This window comes from Hibiscus syriacus, unplaced genomic scaffold (assembly GCF_006381635.1).
Source record: "Hibiscus syriacus cultivar Baekdansim isolate YM2019G1 unplaced genomic scaffold, ASM638163v2 tig00110279_pilon, whole genome shotgun sequence".
Taxonomy (NCBI): Eukaryota; Viridiplantae; Streptophyta; class Magnoliopsida; order Malvales; family Malvaceae; genus Hibiscus; species Hibiscus syriacus.
This window is the reverse complement of record NW_024062659.1, coordinates 1018706-1038315: the sequence shown is the minus strand read 5'-3', so window position 1 is coordinate 1038315 and position 19610 is coordinate 1018706. Positions and strand designations below refer to the sequence as shown.

The 19610-nt window shown below is 34.1% G+C and overlaps 1 protein-coding gene and 2 pseudogenes across 2 annotated transcripts; 2 read left to right on the top strand and 1 right to left on the bottom strand.

The window, feature by feature from the left end:
* The first annotated feature begins 1986 nt into the window (after positions 1 to 1986).
* Positions 1987 to 11006, top strand: LOC120115921 (transcription activator GLK1-like). 2 transcript variants are annotated; one of them, XM_039136535.1, is made up of 6 exons: positions 1987 to 2424; positions 2498 to 2638; positions 2719 to 3096; positions 3331 to 3423; positions 3514 to 3732; positions 10989 to 11006. In XM_039136535.1, the coding sequence occupies exons 1-5, from the start codon at positions 2011 to 2013 to the stop codon at positions 3661 to 3663; spliced, it is 1176 nt and encodes a 391-aa protein (XP_038992466.1). In that variant the 5' UTR covers positions 1987 to 2010; the 3' UTR covers positions 3664 to 3732; positions 10989 to 11006. The 2 variants fall into 2 exon arrangements, with proteins under 2 accessions (XP_038992466.1, XP_038992465.1); XM_039136534.1 differs by having other exon boundaries at positions 2495 to 2638.
* LOC120115922 lies at positions 6585 to 7669 on the bottom strand (annotated as a pseudogene).
* Positions 11007 to 12432: 1426 nt separating the features above from the next.
* LOC120115990 lies at positions 12433 to 16774 on the top strand (annotated as a pseudogene).
* The last annotated feature ends 2836 nt before the right edge of the window (positions 16775 to 19610 follow it).

Below are 19610 nucleotides of genomic sequence, written 5' to 3'. Positions count from 1 at the left end.
ATATTATTTAAAGCATCCTCCTTCAATGATCGACTATGTATACCTTCTCCTTTTACTGAATCACCATCTTATATTGAACTTTTAACATTACTCGTTGTTAATATGCTCACTAAATTTTCAAATTGGTCATTTAATATTTCAAATTGACCTTTTAATTTTTAGAATTGATCATTCATTATAACAAATTCCTTTTCAATATTTTACACCAAATGAATGAGTGTCTCCAACTTGTGATCACTCTGATAAGAAGTTCTAATCTTTTCCTCGTGTACAACTTCAATTTTTTCCTTTATGTATATAAAAAAATAAAAATAAAACAATAATCTTATATAACATATACCGACAAAAAAATTCATCACGATTATTAAAATTTCAGTTAATTATAATGAATGTACCTCATTGTTTGTCTTCTCCAAATTCATGTCGATATGACGTTTACACTCCATCATCTTAACTTGTTTTGAAGGCATTAAGTTTAGATCCATCATCTACGTTAAAAAAATAAAATGTAAGCCTGCATACTTAACAAAAAATTGTACAAATCAAGTTGTACACTATAATAGTGCATCAATATATGTATTCCATATACAAAATTAGTGTACAATTATGGTATTAATACACCATCTATACCGATACATAGATGCTCGTGTACCAGTACACATGAGCCAAGGTACTAGTACGACCTACTTGATTCAAATTCAAATAGGGAATTAGGAATTGGATTTCAAAAATATGGTTCGAACGTAGGAATTAAGGTTCAAAACTTCTAACTGGGGTTATAATTTGGGAATTAGGGTTCTAAAATTGGATTAATTAGAAAATTAGGGTTAGGGTTAGGGTTTAGGAATAAGGGGATTAAGGAAGGATGATTAGAGGCGACAGTCTCACATCGACATCCATGATCACTGCGGTGACGACACTGAAAATCGGTGATACACCTCCCGTTGGTGACGGCTTGGACCAAGTTCGAAACAAAATAAAATTAATCAAGCTTACTTTCACGGGTTATTTGCGCGAAAGACGATGAAAGATGTCCACGTAGGGAGGGATGAACGACAAAGATTAATCGACGACGGCAGATGATACCGACTGTGGCGGTATTCAAAGCTTTAAAACAAATTAGGGTTTTTAATTTAGGGGTTACTATTTGATCTAATTATAATAAAAAAATAAGATTATAAAATTAATTTAATTAATATTGTATTGTAAATAAATTAAAATTAGATTTTTAACGAAATTATAATTATACGTTTATTACTTTATAATTTAACATTTTATAAATTAATTTATCAGTGCTCATCTTTAATGGTACTCGACCAATACAGAAAAAACTCGTCCATTTTATTAACTCAATATATTATCAAAACTCTTCCAACTTTATTAAAAAATCGTATAATTTAATAAAAGATATGCTATCTACTTTGATTGCTGACTATTCAAACTTCTCACCATATAATTTATGTAACAGTATTAAATAAACTTTGGAAAAAAAATCATATAATATATGAAGAAATGAAAATGTCATCAATTGGTTAACCCTATCCATCACTTTCTTTTTTTCATGCATATCTACACCCATTTGAAGCAAACTTTTCTTATGAAAATAAATGAATTTAAATAACAGCTAACGAGCACGAGATTCAGAAAATTTTCAACAAATTTCATCAAAAAGGTCATCCACAAATTTAAACCATTGTCGTGCAACTGGTTCATAACTTCATATACATACGAAACAAAAAACGCAAAGGACAAACAAAAATCCCATAGATCTTAATCCAAGTTGTGGTGCAGATCCAGTCTTTTCCACGCTCCACTTCCAGATTTTCTGTGTAAACAAACAGCAACTAGAAAACCCCAACACTTCTTTGAGCGTGTTGAATTTTCCCCTTCTCTCCGTTTCAGTTCTTCAAGTTGTCACTGAGAAAAAGAATTCCCGTTTCTTCTATATATACTAACGTAAAGTTTGGATTTTTCTTACCTTTTTTTTTCCTTTGCCGAGTAATTGTATTAATGCTAGCAGTGTCACCTTTGATGAACACGAGGAACGATGAGAACAAAGGAAAGATGGAGAGTTTCGGTAATATTAGCTCGGAAGAGTTCCCGGATTTCGCCGACGGTAATTTACTCGAAAGCATTGATTTTGACGATATTTTTGTTGGCCTTGATGAAGGTGATGTGCTACCGGATTTGGAAATGGACACTTCAGTAGGAAAAACCTACGAAGAAGTTAATCAAAGGAAAGATGAGGAAGAAGATAAGGTTTCGGGTTCGGGTTCGAGCTGGAGTTCGAGTAAAGGGGAGGAGATTTTGAGCAAGAGAGACGAACCTAATGCAGTTGATAAAACAGCTTCCAAACATGGTGTTAAGGCAAGAAAATCTTCAGGACAAGGGAAGAATAACAATCAAGAGAAGCGAAAAAACAAGGTAAAATCTTCACTAATTAGGTTTTCTTTTTAATTCGTTTAAATTTAATGCTGAGTTGAATTATATGAAGAAGGTGGATTGGACGCCGGAGCTTCATCGGAGGTTCGTTCAAGCGGTGGAGCAGCTCGGGGTGGAGAAGGCGGTGCCTTCAAGGATTTTGGAGCTTATGGGCATCGATTGTCTCACTCGCCATAACATTGCCAGCCATCTTCAAGTAATTCCACTATCTTTTCTACTATGGTGGAGTGGTTTGAACTTTGAAGATATGAATAGCTTATGTTTTATTGTTTGCAGAAATATAGATCTCATAGGAAGCACTTGCTAGCTTGGGAGGCCGAGGCGGCCAGTTGGAGCCACAGGAGGCAAATGTACGGTGGCGTCGCCCCGGCTGGTGGAGACAAGAGGGGTATAAATCCATGGGTTGCACCCACCATGGGTTTCCCGCCTGTGTCACCACCCATGCACCAACACTTTAGGCCTTTGCATGTATGGGGTCATCCCATCATGGATCAATCCCTCATGCATTTATGGCCTAATCATCCAGGCCACACACCGCCGCCACCACCGTCTACTTGGGGACCTCCACCTGCAACAAATCCCTCGTTTTGGCATCATCACCACAAACGTGTAACCCCAGGAACACCTTGCTTTCCCCAGCCAATGGCACCAACGGTACACAATCTCTACTTAAACTTTGATTGATACGATATTAATACTGTAACTACTCCATTACAATGTTTCAAAGTTTAGATATCAAATTTATAATCCCGACAATAATTTCTACATGTCGGATCGAATTAACCCGAATAGAGCTTTGGTAGACTAGCTTTATGTTTTGGCATCTAGAAACTTTAGGTAGATGAAGCTTTCTAGGTACACTGAGTTGATATGGTGCTTTCGTTGCAGAGATTTGGTGCAGCACCGGTCCCGGGCATTCCCCCACACCACCAGGGCACTGGTGGGCAGTCGGGACCCCACCCTCTCGTTATCTGCCACCCGGTTAGATGCTCTCACGTTGCTTTCAACTACCTCTTTTTATTAATAACTTGATGACATTAATCGTTTGATAATAATTTTGATGAATTGCAGTCGAAGGAGAGCATAGATGCAGCTATCGGCGACGTTTTATCGAAACCGTGGCTGCCGCTTCCTCTCGGACTGAAGCCGCCGTCCACCGATAGCGTTTTGGGAGAGTTGCAACGTCAAGGAGTGGCCAACATACCATCCTCCTGTGCTTGATCACCTTAATTCGACGACATTACCTTGTGTTAGGTTCTTGTAGAAATCTAATTTCGTTTTTCTCTTTTAGTAAAACTTGGTTCTTCTTGTTCCTTTGCATGGACAATTTTATTTATCAGCATCATGCATGTTTGTTAATAAAGCTAATTTTTGTAATGCATTTTACAAAATAAGATTTGAAATAAGCAAAAGATTTTTTTTTAATTAATATCCGATCTATTGACCGACTAATCCAATTATTATATAAATAAAACATTTACTCAAAAGACAATCAAATTATTATAGAAATAAAACATTTTTATTAAAACTTATTGTATTTCAGTAGAAGAGAATTTTTTTTCTTCTAAAGGACATGAATTCAAACAATTACGTTCGAAAGATATGTGTGTTTTTTCAATATGTTAAAAAATTCTGAACATATACTTTTTTATAATCACTTCATACTATTAAAAGAACATTTTTTCACTCGCAATATAAATATGATCAAATATATTTTTATAATAAAAAATAATTCTTTAAAAATTCACAAAATTATACTGATTAATTTTCTAGAATCAATTATGAAACAAATTAATTTATTGATTAATATATAAAAATATAATTAAAAATAATAGTATTTTAAAACTAAAATGAAATACAAATAATTTTATTTAACATAAAATATAAAATAAAAATCAAATTGAAAGGACATATGCCAAAAAAAGGAACACAAATCTAACAATGGAACTTTTATAATAAGCTTTATATTTATTTATTTTACCCATTCAAATTAACAAGACAAAAGTATTAGTGGATATTACAAGACATTAATACTTAATTACGAAACTAATAAAAAGTAAGTAAGCTATTAGTTTTGGTTCGTTTTCGTACTTAAACTTTTCATTTTTTTTCAAAATCATATCTAACGTTTAGTTTTCATTTCATTTAGTACCTCTCCATTAAAAATTTAACAGATTTAGTACCTAAACTATTAAATTTTGATTAGTATCTAAACTTTCAATCTTTTCAAAACTTAACATTAAATTTGGACGAATACTAAAATGAAACAAAAACTAAACTTTAGGTATGCTTTAAAAAAATTAAAAGTTCAGTTACTAAAACAAATAAAAACTAAACACGTAATTTATCCTAAAAAGTACGTTAGTAAATTATAGTTGTCCCAAACTATAGGGAGAAATTCTTAAAAAGAAGAGAGAGTAGTTACTAGTTACTAACACTCTCGTATAATCAGAGATGGACTGTAATCACCCCTGAAAATTTAAAATTATCATGTATTTTAGATTTTTATCATATATATTCTTTTGAAAATTTTTTACCCGTGAAATTTTATAAATTCAAGTTTGTCCCCATAAATTTTATAAGCTCATATTCACCCCCTTACATAAAATCTTACGTCCGTCCCTGCATATAACATAAAAATATTTTAATAAAATATAAAAAACATATCAATAAGAAAATATTGAAATATATATATGATAAATATTTTTTATGTTAAAATCTGTATACAACATAAAATATTTTAAATATATTCTTAAACAAATACAATTTTATATTTTAATGTATAAGTTTATATATGATATGATACGTCATTCATTATGAAATAAACTATTCAAAAATATTAAAGATAAATCAAATACAGTAATTAATTTAAAGTAAATAAAATGAAGTCATTGTTGATTCATAAAGTATACGACGATAATTCATTAAAAGTATATCCCAACTGATTATACAATTCAAAATCTGAACATTAATTGGACCACAAATCAGTGACAGATAAAAGCATGTCAATTATGGAGTTATTAGCCACGTATGGGGCCTAACTTTATGAGGGCCGTCGTAGTTTCCGGTACGAATACATAGAAGAGCTTTGTCATTAAACAAAAATCAATTACTGGATAAGGGGAGAACTGTAGTACTAGCAAACTTGCCATTGCCACACAGTAGAAGTATTCTCCGGCCTGGTTGGCTTAAAATCTGAATTTTAAATTCGGGTCTAGATTCGAACCATTCCCACCTCAATAACTTCTGATGATAAAGTATGATTAATGTACATATGATTGGAACAAGGTTTTTTAATAATTTAGAGTGATTATAAGATAATATCTATTCAGAATCTTTCTTAACCATTTACAACTTACACATCATACACTTGTAACTGCTTGGACCCGAAACCTCAAGAGGGAACACAAGATAAATGGATTGAACCAGTTCTCTCCAAAGAGAGTGCATGTGCATAATAGACCTGATGAGGAGCCAACCCTAGTTGCAAGTTGCATAGATATGAGACATTGGTTCAGCTACCAAAACAAAGTAAACAAGCTCATATGCATTAAGAACCCAAGGGCTAGTCCTGATGGTTATGGGCAGTCACTCCATAGGAACAGCCGGGCTAGAGAGTGCATGTGTTCAAATACAAAAAGGAAAACTCGAATGCATTGGCATGTCTGCTTATTGCATACATGTATATACACACCCGTACAGGCAGTGTCCCAGTGATATGATGCAAGTGTAGCCTTTATGAAGAAAGCAAGAACGCAATACTTTCGATAATAGCTTTTATCTGGAGTTGATTTAGTCTGTAGGATAAAACATGAAAGAAGCAGAACATATTAACCCTCAGCCGACAATGAAAGTGAATATAATTGCCTATAATTATACCCAAATTAGGAGAGCCGTACAATGATAACGTAAGGGAAGATATTTGACTATAATTATACCCAAAGTAGGAAAGCAATCTACAGAAAAAATCCCAATAGATGTAGGTCGGGTGGATCTACCATGAAATCTGACGGTTGTAGGTAGAAAAATAATGACAGAACACCTTGAAATTGGATGGAAAAAATGTTCTGCTTAGTGTTCTAAAAAAATAGCATGAACACATTCATCCGGCTAAACCAAGTTTGCGAAAGAGGTCAACAATTAAGTCGGAATAAATAACAGCTTTTCATTACAATTAATTTTTCCAAAGTTATGCTGATCATTCATAAGCATAAACAAGAAGCAAAAGAAAATCTAAATAAACTTCACAATGAAATATGTCCAACACTAATAAGTACTACAGCAATCTCAAAGGACTGATCATGACACAAAACCACCAAGAATCAAGCCCAAAGATTACTTTGAAAGTATTCACTTCCAAGAAATATATTCAATCATGATAACAGCCTCTAATTCGTACCCTGATCAGGAACAGTAACAAGCTCATATTCGACTAAAGAAAGATTGTTATCTTCTTTAACATTGAATTTAGCAGGTTCAGTTACTTCAATCCGTCCCCATTTGTCGACCGCTAGCCTCATCGTAGTTCGCTTGAACATAACAATCTTAGCATTGCGTAAAATCACAGTAGCACCTTTCGTCATAAGATCGACTGCATCATACAGATTGAATTTAATGATTTCATCAACATCAAAACCCTGAAGTGGTAATAAGCAAGCAAGGAAAAACAAGGGCAAATCTACAATAGAAAAACAACAATAGTGTACTCTGTTCAATACCAATAAAAAGACAGTTTTTAATCAAATACAACAAATTTTCTTTAGTTTGAAAAAATATAAAGCTTATTCAATAAAACCCCAAAGCAAATAAAATCACTTAGAATACAGAGACTATAAATTTCTATGAAAAGAATGATACCTTACTCGTTGCGTGCAGTGAAGACGATGGTGCCGGTCTCATCTCCGACAACGCACTCAGCAATTCGGGCAGGTCGAGAGAGGAGAGCAGGTGACCTGTTGGGCCTCGAGGAAGTGTTGACTGGAGTCGTCTCTACCACTTTGACGATCAAAGTGTGCCCAGTCGTACCGGGCTTCAAATCCTCAACTTTCACGAACCGGCTTTCTCTTAGCTTTCACTTGTCCCGTCCCGGAGGCCATTTCTCTCAATCGGAAGATTTGGTTTTGTCAAAAACCCTAGGAATTTTGGCAGTGTTTTGAATTGGTTTTAATGGGAGGGATGGAGGGCAGGATGGGAATATGAACTCAAATTGGGAAATTCTAGGGTTTTTAAGTTATTTGGGAATTTGGGTAAGCTGTTATTGAACTGACGTTACGGGAGGGGACATTTACACGTGTTTTAATCGTATTGGTGCTTCCCCTGTCGATGATTTTGGAAGGATCAAGCATTTCTCTTCTTTAAATTTTAGGCCGATTAATCAATCGATTAACTAGATATGGAATTAATTAATAATTATTTTATTTAAATTTAGTTATCAATTAATTTAGTTTAAAAATAAATAAATAATTAAAAATATTAAATAGTAAATATATATTAATTTTAAATTCATTAATAATTAATAGGGTAAGCTATAACATTAACAATTCAACTATTTGACCCTTTTACTTTATTATCAACTTTTAAATTTTATTAATCAGATTTTCTAACTATTTAATTGTATTCAATCAAATAACTAATCGTTAACATTTAACAGACGTATAAATTAAAACATTTGGTATAATTATAGATCTAGCCACTGATGCTTTCATATTATATTAATTTGACCATAACTTTAATAAATTAAAATGAAATGACCATCTAGCTCAGTTGGTAGAGCACAAGGTTCTTAACCTTAGGTCGTGGATCGAGTCCTACGGAGGGCATTTCATAATTCGGAGGTATCTTACGGAAGCTGCTCTCAACTTGGTGTTGGGGGTAGCCTACTATCTTACCTCCCCTTTACCCCATACATATGGAAAAAAGGGACAGCCATTTTTTTTAATAAATTAAAATAAAATTAATTATTGAATCAAATAAAATTATGTATAGTCATCTAATTGAAAGACTAATTATATTTAAATTTATTTTTTAATTTAATATATTTTTCATCAATCACATGATGACAAGTGTCACCATATGGTGGAAATAAAATAAAGCTCACACTAATGCATGCAAGGGAGTTTGAATTTGGAAACAAAGGATGAGAGTGAGTGCTCAACCACTGAGCTAACTTCCATTCTTAAACTTACATTATGATATATATTCTGTATTACTTTATAAATTCTTAATATTTTACATAATTTAATAGAAATTTATCTACTAAATTAAATTCACATCTTAACATTAAAAAATATATATTGCTTTTATCTTAACTTATTAAATATATTTTGATTTTATTTTAATTTAAAATATATATTTTAATCTTTTTAACTTAAAAAATATATTGTCTTCTTATATTAACTTTTAAAAAGACATCTTAAATTAAAATAAAAGTAAAATATATTTCATAGGTTAAGATAAAAATAAAATATTTTTAAGCTAAGATAAGATTAAAATATATTTTTAAGTTAAAATAAGACTAAATATATTGTTTAAGTTAAAATAAAAATAAAATATATTTAATAAGTTAAGGTAAAAATAAATATATTTTTAATGTTAAATGTGAATTTAAATTAAAATATATAAAATATTAGGAATTTAAACAGTGATACATAATATATACTATATATTAAATACCTTAGACCAAAAATACAAGTTAGCTTAGCGGTTTAACATTCTCACTCTAATCCCAGGTTTTAGAATTGAACCTCTTGCATATATTTGTTTTTAGCAATGGTATAGTTTACCCTAATTAATATTTAATTTTTTTAACAATGGTACCTGGATTTTATTAATAAAATATTGGAAGAAATCAAATTACAATGCACACAAAGAGAAAATTGACGACAATAATCACAAAAAACTAAACCCAAAGATACAAAGAAAAATGAAATCTACATCGAGAATGATGTCCAACACCAAAAAACAATCTAGCAACCTTCATAAAACTCCTTCTGAAGCCGACGCCGCTTGTCGACGCCGAAAAGATAAGATGTGACCACCTTCCAAAACCTCTTCACGCCCTGAGTACAGATCTGGGCTTGGATCGGTCTAGAACCCCTCCTATCACCGTAGATCTAAGGAAAACCCCATGGATCCGGTGATTAGGAAGACGAACCGACCCCGGTTAGACTCCCCTCGTTGGTAACCACTCGACATCTTCTCTCTGTTCTCTTTAATGTAAATAGGTATTATTATTATTTTTGTATTCGAAAACTGAAAAAAATATCCTTGAAACTTTTCTGGTTTTTTTTAATTTTTCTCGAAATAGTGGGGGAAATTCCCTTTTACATGTTTATTTTTGGGTTTATATACCCGAAATTCTTATAGAGATATAAAATAAAAAATTACAACAGATTTGTTCTGACTTGTTGGGTCACTGTTGTGATGATTTTGCTCCTTAAATGCTTTAGATTTTTGGGGTTTATGTTGGATTTGTTCTGACTTTTCCTTTTGCTATGTTACTAAAGTGATGATGGTAGAACAGTGAAGGTGGCAGGCCTATCGGACGACGGGCGGTGACATCAGCGGCTGGAATCTCCACTCTGACGGCGGCGGCAGCAGCAGAAAAATATTTTTAGGGTTATGTTTGATTAGGGTTTGGGCTTGTTTGGTTTTAGGCCCAGGTTGCTGGATTGGTTTTGGTTTGGGTTTGAATGTTGGGTCTGGGTTATGTAATTAATTTATAATAAATAATAATAATATAAATAATAATAATAATAACAATAATCCAAAAAACGGTGATTACAAATATTATAAGAATTATCTTTAGGAATTATTTTTTATTTTTAAGAATTATCTTTTCATTATTTTTAGGGATTTTGAAGGCTATAAATACCCTCTCAGGATAAGCCTAAAAATACATTCAGAAATCAATCTTCTTCTTTCCTCTGGTTTTACAAAAAAAATCAAAGTTTTACTTTGTTGTTATTTTTATTTTTATTTTTAAAGATGCTAAGTATGATTGTCATACTTAACTAATTTCTCATAGCCAAGAGCTGAAGCGATGAATCAATCCCTATTGTGAGGATTGAAAAACACTAAAATAATTTCAAGTTATTTTCTCAAATTTCTGGAGGAATAAGATTAGTAATCAACCTATCTTTTTAAAATCTAAAAGCTTTTTAATCAAAAAGCCGAAGTTGTTCTGATTTATAGTTGGGAGGAAGAATCGACTAGTAGCAAGTTTACTTCCTGTGAACACACTTAGCGACAGTCCGCTAAGGGAAATTGAGATCGGACTCGATTCTCATTGAGGCAACATAGTTCGAGTCAGGTTTTTCCATATCTATAAAACAGTTTGGCGCTAACGACGATAGTCGTAGTTAGTCTCCGTAAAGTACTGATATCCAAAAATAGATTTTGGGTTATTATTTCACAAGATAGAAAAATAAGTTACAGGGGTTGGCCCTGTAGACTTTAACAGATGAATAACCGAAGAAAAAATATATTTCGAGGATCAATAGGAATTTGAGGCAACAACTGAAGCCTTAGACTAATTTCACTATAAGTTTCTCTTTATCTCATCACTTTAAATTTATTTATTTAATTATTTTCTATTATTTAATTCATATCTTTTATTTAATAACAACTTTTAACCTCTATATAATCTCATCCAAAACTTTACCTTATCTCATCAATTTCTAAATCAGAAAGTTCACTTCATCAGATTTTCAAAATCAGAAAGTTCACTTCATCAGAAACACCAGAGTCATGTGGACCGACACTGCTTCCCTGCTCTCTCTCTCTCTCTCTCTCTATTTATTATTAAGAAACTGAAATTATTTTGGTAGAAAAACGACACCTGTCAAGTACCGATATTGACATGTTGATATTGATATTAAAATACGATTATTGATATCAAGATTAGACAAGAAATTCTAGTATGTGTACCGATACTGTCAATACAATATCGATATATTATCATAGAATTGAATATTAATACCCTTAAAGGGTATCAATATTGATGGTCGAGAAGAAAAATGTCTTTTTCTTCTTAAAACACGTGAGGATTATGGATACTTGTGTAACAAGACTAAATGAGATTAATATAGTGTATTAACTCATTAATTAAATAAAATATCTTTGAGGGATATAAATAACTAAAATACTCTTACAATTGTAAAATTATGAAAATATCATATGATCTAATTGAATAAAAAAAAGGCTTGAATGCATAAAAATATTAAATGACAATATATATATATATATATCCTTATATGTATTTGTAATTTTTTTGAGTAATACTTATAAGATTATTTTTTTATAATAATTAAATTATTTAAAATTTAAACTTATATAATAGTATAATTACAATTTGTACAAAAAAAATAACAAAGAATTAAGACGTAATTACATTATGCTTACCAAACATGTCTAGATAATTAAAATTCCTAGTAATTACACAAGACGATAATCACTAGGAGTAATTACATTTTTATGTAATTACATTATAGTTTTCGAACACACTCTGAAGAAATACAATTAATTAAATAAACAACTTAAAAAACAATAATGGTAACATGTCTGTCCAAAACAAAATCTCAGCCCATACCTATATCTACCAACATTGAAGAAGAAGAAGAAACAAGTGATAAATGAATTAAATTGAAGGAAATCTCGGCCTACAAACGAGACAATGAAGAGCATGTGTGTGGGGAATTTTATGGGCGTAGAATAGAATTGCATCACTTAATCGGTGATCCGTGCGCAGAGTGTTATGACACTGCACCCTCTAGTGTAAGGATTAACTGCTCCAGAAGCACCGCAGTTATAGTAGGATCGGCCCCGTTGGTTGCACGGAACGGCATTCTGCCTTAAGGCGCGGTAGCTAATGTATCTTTTTCCGGCTAACGATCGGGCAGTTTCATCCGAAATGGATTCATCCATGTTTTCTTTGCACTCGCCAGAGAGGCCGTCACATGTTTGGGTTGCACAAGGCTTCGGTAACGAACCATGCTCGGAAACATTGCTCCACCCCAGTTGATGGCGGCATGGGAAGACGATGACGCTGCCGATAAGGCAAGAAAGAAGATAAGGAGAGCGCAAGAAAGATGGTTACTCATCAGAGACGAAGTGAGAAAGAGATTCCGAAAAAGGAAGAAGAAAACGATTACGATGTTAACTTTTGATAACGAACCGTAAGAAAATTTTATTTCGAGAATCGATTACTGAATTATTTGTGTTCAGCCATGCTTTATATGTGTGATTTTAACTTGTTTTACGCTTAGCTCAACGTTCGTTTGGGGATGCACGTTTCTTGCTCCTAGAAATTTGTCCTAAATTAAGTATTCTAATTGACACCCCTCAACAGCTACTGGCTCCGCCAGTGTAGGAGAAGGTGCCATTGATGCATGAGTCATTGAATCTCTTCTCTTGTTTGACTTTTCATTCTCATGTGCATTTCCATTATATCTTCTGCTAATATATGTTCTCTTCTTCCCTGTTCTTGAACCGTTTTTTATAAGTTTCAACATACTGAACATGAGAATCTTACATATCATTTATCATGCCTCTCCGATCGAATGTCAGTCCTTTTGAAACTGCCTTCACTTCTTTTGGTGAAGAGCTTGGGATGAACTTGTTTTTTCTTTATGGCCATTGTTTGTGTATCAACTTACAGATTTTAAGATTGATAGAAAGATTCTTGGAAAGTTGGTCAAGATTAGTCAATCTCGAGACATGTTTGATACACAAACAAATGACAATAAATAAATAAAACGGTTCATCCCAACCTCTGCACCAGAACTGAAGGCAGTTTTGAAAGTGGTGGCATACTGGCATCCGAATGAGGCGAGGTGTTATAGAAGATATGAAAGAATTTTGTGGTTCCATTGAAGGGAGTAATGACTAACGAGATTTATCAGATAAATTGACCGATAATACACGGATGATCTTCTTCATAAAGTGTTGGGCCGGGTTCATGGTGAAGGTGTGGAAGTGTTTTTCAATAGGGATGATGAGATTAGGACCTTTGAGTCCAAGCATGGTCAAGGAACTAATTAAGCTTCTTGGTTGATTTCCAGATGGAATGATTAAGGAGTTCATTAATTCCAGGACACTCTGTGCCGTAGACCTCCGTGACACTGAAATACTTTCCCTTGTAGGTAGCTAAATTGAGAGAGTTCCACAATCTTGACATGCCTGGCCGTCATAGCGTCATTCCTCGCATATTATCATTCGTCAATGATCTTAACCGTCATTTTGCTTCCGCCGCTGCTGCTTTTCCTCACGTCTTTCTTTGTTGACGCCGTTGCAGTTCTGATCATCAAACGCCACTCCGCATAGTATCATGGCCAACACTCACTAGATCATCAAACCGAACCATATTAGGGTTTCGTTCGTCGCGGTCGCTTCCCCTATCGTCTTTCGTTGCATTTGGTTACTGTGGTGAGATTTAAACTTGTTCGGTTATGGAATGTCATTCGGTTGAATCTGCAATTCATTGTTTGTCGATTCATTCTTTACCGCTAAAAAGAAGGAAATCACTGCTAGTACTAATAACAAGTTGTGAACCTACCTTGCAGAATTCACAAATTTCTTGCTGATTTGGTGATGTTTGGTACACAATTGTATTCGAATGAATTCACAAGTTGTCGATTAGCTGCAACTTTCTATTTAGCTCGCAAAAGACATTACGTCTGCTCTTCCTTGCTGTCTAAGTCACTGCTACATCCCTTTTGTTCATTACCATTATCACATTATCGGGAAATCCCACATTTCAGGATAGATTTCGTAGTTCAAATCCCACGTTTCGTGATGGATTTCGAAGCTCCTCAACTCTTGTTGCAGCTAATCGTCTTCGTAGCCGGATCCATGCACTAATTTGTTCAGCTTATTCTTTATTACTTGTGCTGCAACAAATGCTCCAATCTATCACCAAATTACAAATCAATTAGATTTATAAACATATAAGATATCAAATCGGTGATAGGAGAGAGCAAGTAGCTAATGGATTTACCCCAGCATGAACAACGTGGAAAACTGTATTCCCAACTGTGGAGAAGCTGGCGTTTAGTACATCGGCTCCATGTTGATTTAGTATGCAAATCATGTCATAAAACACGAACTGGCTGTCTGTCCCGGTCGTCAAAACAACCTCCATGACAGAACTATGTTCGTAAAGAAGTCACAATGCAAAGGAGGAGACAAGGGTAACGTAGAGAGAAAAGAGTGGGTGGGAAAAGCCTTTGTCCTTCCCCATATAGCCCACAATGACCTCACGCCAGTCAAGAAGCAAATCAGCTTGAATTTCCTCAATGGGTAAATTTCCCTTTAGGCCCCTCAACATTTGAATTCAATGCAAAATTCTACCTCCTCTCTAGGCCCAAGGTCCAATTCTCACCCAAATGAAGCCGAACGTGCCTCAAGGGTCCAATTATGATTCTAACTCGGCCAAAGTCCATCTCGATTCAACTCCTTACGTTGTCTCAAAAGTTCAGACCGTTACAGAATTATTGTTAAATAACACAAGAGAAGATGATACATCACAAAAACTCACAATAATAGTTTTTGAAGTATAGTGTCGAACAGGTAGGTGTAACTATTGAGTTCTATGGCGGCGAACTCAATGGAGTGAGTTATAGTGATCCTGCTACTGTGAAAAAATATGCTAGACGTGCTCAATTGGGGGTAAAATAAAAAAAAAAGGTAAACTTAACGTGAAAGTAAAGAAAGTATGATCAGAAGAAGTGCTAGAAACATTCTGGTTAAACCTACGATGACACCAGTCAATATGGTTGAGATTGTTGATTGGTCGTAATTTGTAAAGGTAGCTTGATAAGATTGTTGCGTGGGGAACGTAAAACAATTTGGTGGTGGGCTGGAGAAGAATAGAAGGCCACCGCAGAGTACAACTAAAATACCTATAACATTGAAAAATAAATGGGCTATGGGAGAAAACAAATTCATTAATTCTGCCCCACAAAAACAAGATTAAAGTAGAAATGAAATATATACTGTGTTAAGAAGTCACTATGCTGTTCATCAAATTTTTTGCTCAGGAGGTTAAGGGCTAATTGAATCTGTTTAGTGGTTATTGTTGTTAAGCCTAGTTGGTCCTCTTCGGGTTAAACTTTTAGTGTTGATTCTCTGAACCAAACTGGAGTTATATAAAATACCTCAAAATTGAGGGGACTGAATGTCTTAAACCCTACATTTCTCATCTTTTACTCTCTTATTTATCTCTTTGATGTCGTTGCGTACAGATGATCTTGGAAAGGTGTGCTAAGGAGAACGTGCCATTGATGCAAGGGTCAATGAATCTGTTCACTTGTTTGATTTTTCATTCTCTTGTGAATTTAGCTTTTGCTCCATTATATCTTCCGTTAAGATCTGTTCTCCTCTTCCCTGTTCTTGAAGTATTTCTTTGTAAGTTTCAATATATTGAAACATGAAAATCTTCCATATCTTTTACCACGTCTCCCCATTTGAATGTCGCTACTTTCAAAACTGCCTTCAGTTATTTTATTGCAGAGCTCTGAATGAACCCGTTTTTCTTTATGGTCATTTGTTTGTGTAGCAACTTACAGATTTTAAGATTGATGGAAGGATTCTTGGAAAGTTGGTCAAGACTAGTCAATCTTGAAATCTGTAAGTTGATACACAAATAGGGGGAGACGTGATAAAAGATATGAAAGATGTTCATGTGATTCCATTGAATGGAGCAATGTCTAACGAGGTTTATCAATAAAATGACCGACAATACATGGGTGATTTTGACATGCCTAGTCCCAAGGATGTCCTTCTTTGAAAGCGATTAAGGACCTGACTTGGTTAGGCAAAGACATTGTGTTCCCTGGAAGTTGCAAAACAATTCGTCTTGGATGCTTTGAGAGATGAACCAGTCCTAGAGATGAAAACTTACTATTTAGGGATGGGAGTAGTTATAAAAGTTAAGGGTCTAGTTTTGTTCTTCTTAGTGATGGGCAATAATTTGCATTTGGTACAAATAATATTGATGAACTCCGTAAAAGCTATTTTAAGGAATTTTTCACTTAAGTTATTGATTATCTAAAGGCTCATATAGGTCATTTTAGGTACATGTAGCTTCATATAGTTGCATTTTAGGTGCATGTAGCTTCATAAAGTTGCATTTTGGTGGTTGTGGTTTTCCATTGCATTTTACTTTGTGAATGTGGCTATGATGGGAAAGGTGTGGCTATTTGGTGATGTGCAGGAAACAAGGAGCATAAGGCGAGCAGAGAAGAATATCGCGACATCACAAGTTGCTGAAGCAAACTGCAATAGCTTGGCATTTCTGGCGCAGAAAATGATAAAAAGATATTTTCACAAATGACAATTGTTATTAGCAAATGTTTTGTGCTGGTAACTACCTGAATGAGACCCACTGCCACATGTGGAATCAATCTTCATGCATTTGGAGTGCGCTTGGGGGTATGATGGGAATTTTGGGGAAAATCCCTAGAACATTCTTAGATTTATAAAGAAAATAACACCATTTTGGAGGATATAACTTTAATTCATCATCTTCTCCAATTATCTCTTCCTCCATTGACGAGCTCAACTTCCTCCTTTTTCTATTTCCCATCTGTTTTTAGTGGTGTTCCTCTATTGGTGAAAATTAAAGGAAGTGTCGACCGTGCACATCTAGTGCTTTATTCTCCAACCATTGCTCCATTTTATGATTTATCTTCGATTATGTTGAAAGGAACGAATGAACAAATTGGGATTTTCCATGGTTTATTCAAACTCCACATGAACTAGACTATATTTGGTGGAGTTCATTGATGGATGCTTTAAACTTTGTTTTGAATGGTTGATTAATGTTTTATTTTGCTTATTACTTGTTTTTCTTATAAGTTCTTAATCTCTTAAGATTGTAGGAGGCATGACAGTGTCCACTTCTTAAGTAGAATACTAGGTGTTCGAGAGAAATGCAATCATTAATTATTTAGCATTCGAGAGAAACTAAAATAAGATTAGCATAAACAATGGGTTGTAGTTAATTACTAGAACCTAATCCCTTAGTATTCGAGAGAAACTAAGCTATGATTTCAACGACTAAGAGGGGTAAAACATAATCAATTGTTTAGTGTGTCACTGCTTAGGCTGATAGAAGATGTCGTGGCATCCTATTCGATTAGGTTCTTAGACTAGAAATAGTATAGAACAACTTTAGTAAACTTCATCAAACAAGTAAGACATTAGAAGACTAAATCAGCTTAAGAGATAAGTTTTAAGTTTCTTAAGCGATTTCCACTATTCATTCCCGTAGAAACTTCCCGTGTGAGGATTATCAAGTTATTTCATTTATTATATGTATTTATCATTCTGTATTGCCATGACATTTTCACCTATTTAGACTATAAACATCTCCATTTCCACGACATCACATTTGTTCACTCATTCATATTTCTTCACCATCATTCCACCCTACAGTCACGATTCCTTTACCTAGGCATCATCAGTGTAAATATCATTACTATACTTAGATAATTTAGTGTATTGATGTGTCCAAACTCATGAACTCCAACAATCCCTGAGGATGATACTCACTTACATTATATTACTTTTGCGATTGTGTATACTTGCACATCAATTGCGTATAATTTTATAGTACTCACAACACACAACAAGTTTTTGGCGTTGTTACCGGGGATTGGCAACGTGAAATTAATTAGTTTGCCATAGCATTTTATTTTGCTTCATTATTTTTAAGTATAATTTACTTGATATTTTTACTTTCTTTTTTTCAAACTTATTTGGTGTATAACCAGAAGCCATTCTGACGAGCCATTGATACTAATTGAACCTGAGATTGAGAGACACTTTAGATAAAGGGGACGTGTTAAACGTAATAAGGAAAATATGTATCAGATTGGAAACCAAGGCATTGGTTAAGAGGACGATCATGATATCGAGGCAATTCCCAATGCTGAGTTTGTTGATAGGCCTTGTGTTTTGTGACCATCTGAATCCTATATTGGATGACTTGAATCCTGGGATTGTGGCACTGGAAATTCAGGCAGCCCATTTTGAGCTCAAACCAGTTATGTTCAATTTATTGAATTCTATAGGTCAATTTGGGGGCATGCCAAATGAAGATGCCATGCAGCATATTCTCAATTTCTTGGAGGTATGTGATTTTTTCGCCAGCAAGGAGTACATGAGGAAGTGTTGAAATTAAAACTATTTACATACTTTATGCGTGACTGAGTAGGGCTTGGTTGAGTGGTGTTCCATCTATCTTAATCGGGACATAGGCTGATCTTTGTAAAAGCTTTTTGTTGCGTTATAACCCGCCAAACATGAACACTCAACAATGGAATGATAGCATCCTTCCATTAGGCTGATGACGAATCCATGTATGAATGTTAGGATCGTTATAAGAGTTTGCTTCGCAAATGTTCTAATCATATTTTTCACCCAAGTAGTAATGTTTTATAATGGAGTCAATGCACCCACAAGGATGATGCTTGATGCCTCAGCAAATGGGGCATTGCTTGACAAATCACCTACTGAGACATTTATTATTCTTGATAGGATTACCAATAATGATTATCAATTTTCTTCCGCTCAACTGAGAGAAAAGAACCTAGGGCATTCGAGTTAGATGCCAAGGACTCGTATCCGCTCAACTTTCAGCTATCACTAATATGTTGAAGAATCTACAATGATCGACTAAGGTGAAGGAAGTGAAGACAACTAGTTTGACATGTCTGTTATACCATGAGAATCATCGCGGAAGTGAATGCTCGACTAATCATGAGTCTATCAACTAAGTAGGTAATTACAACCGAGGCAATAACAATCCCTACTCCAATACCTACAATCCAGGTGGCCTCAACACCCTAACTTCTCATGGGGAAATCAAGGAACCCCTAATCCTAGTTAACTTACTCGCCAACAATATTTTGATGAATCTTAAGGCTACTAAAATCCTATGCCATGGCATAATTCTAATAAGGAAGCCTCATCTTCATCTAATACAAGTTCTTTGGAGGTCGCGATTCAAGACTTCATAGATACCACTAAGACAATGTTGCAAGACCATACTATATCAATAAAAAATCAAGGAGCTTTACTTCATAGTCAAGGCGTCTTACTTCAAAACCATAGCTTATCTCTAAGAGATTTGGAAGGTCAAGTTGGTCAGATTTTCATAGCATTGC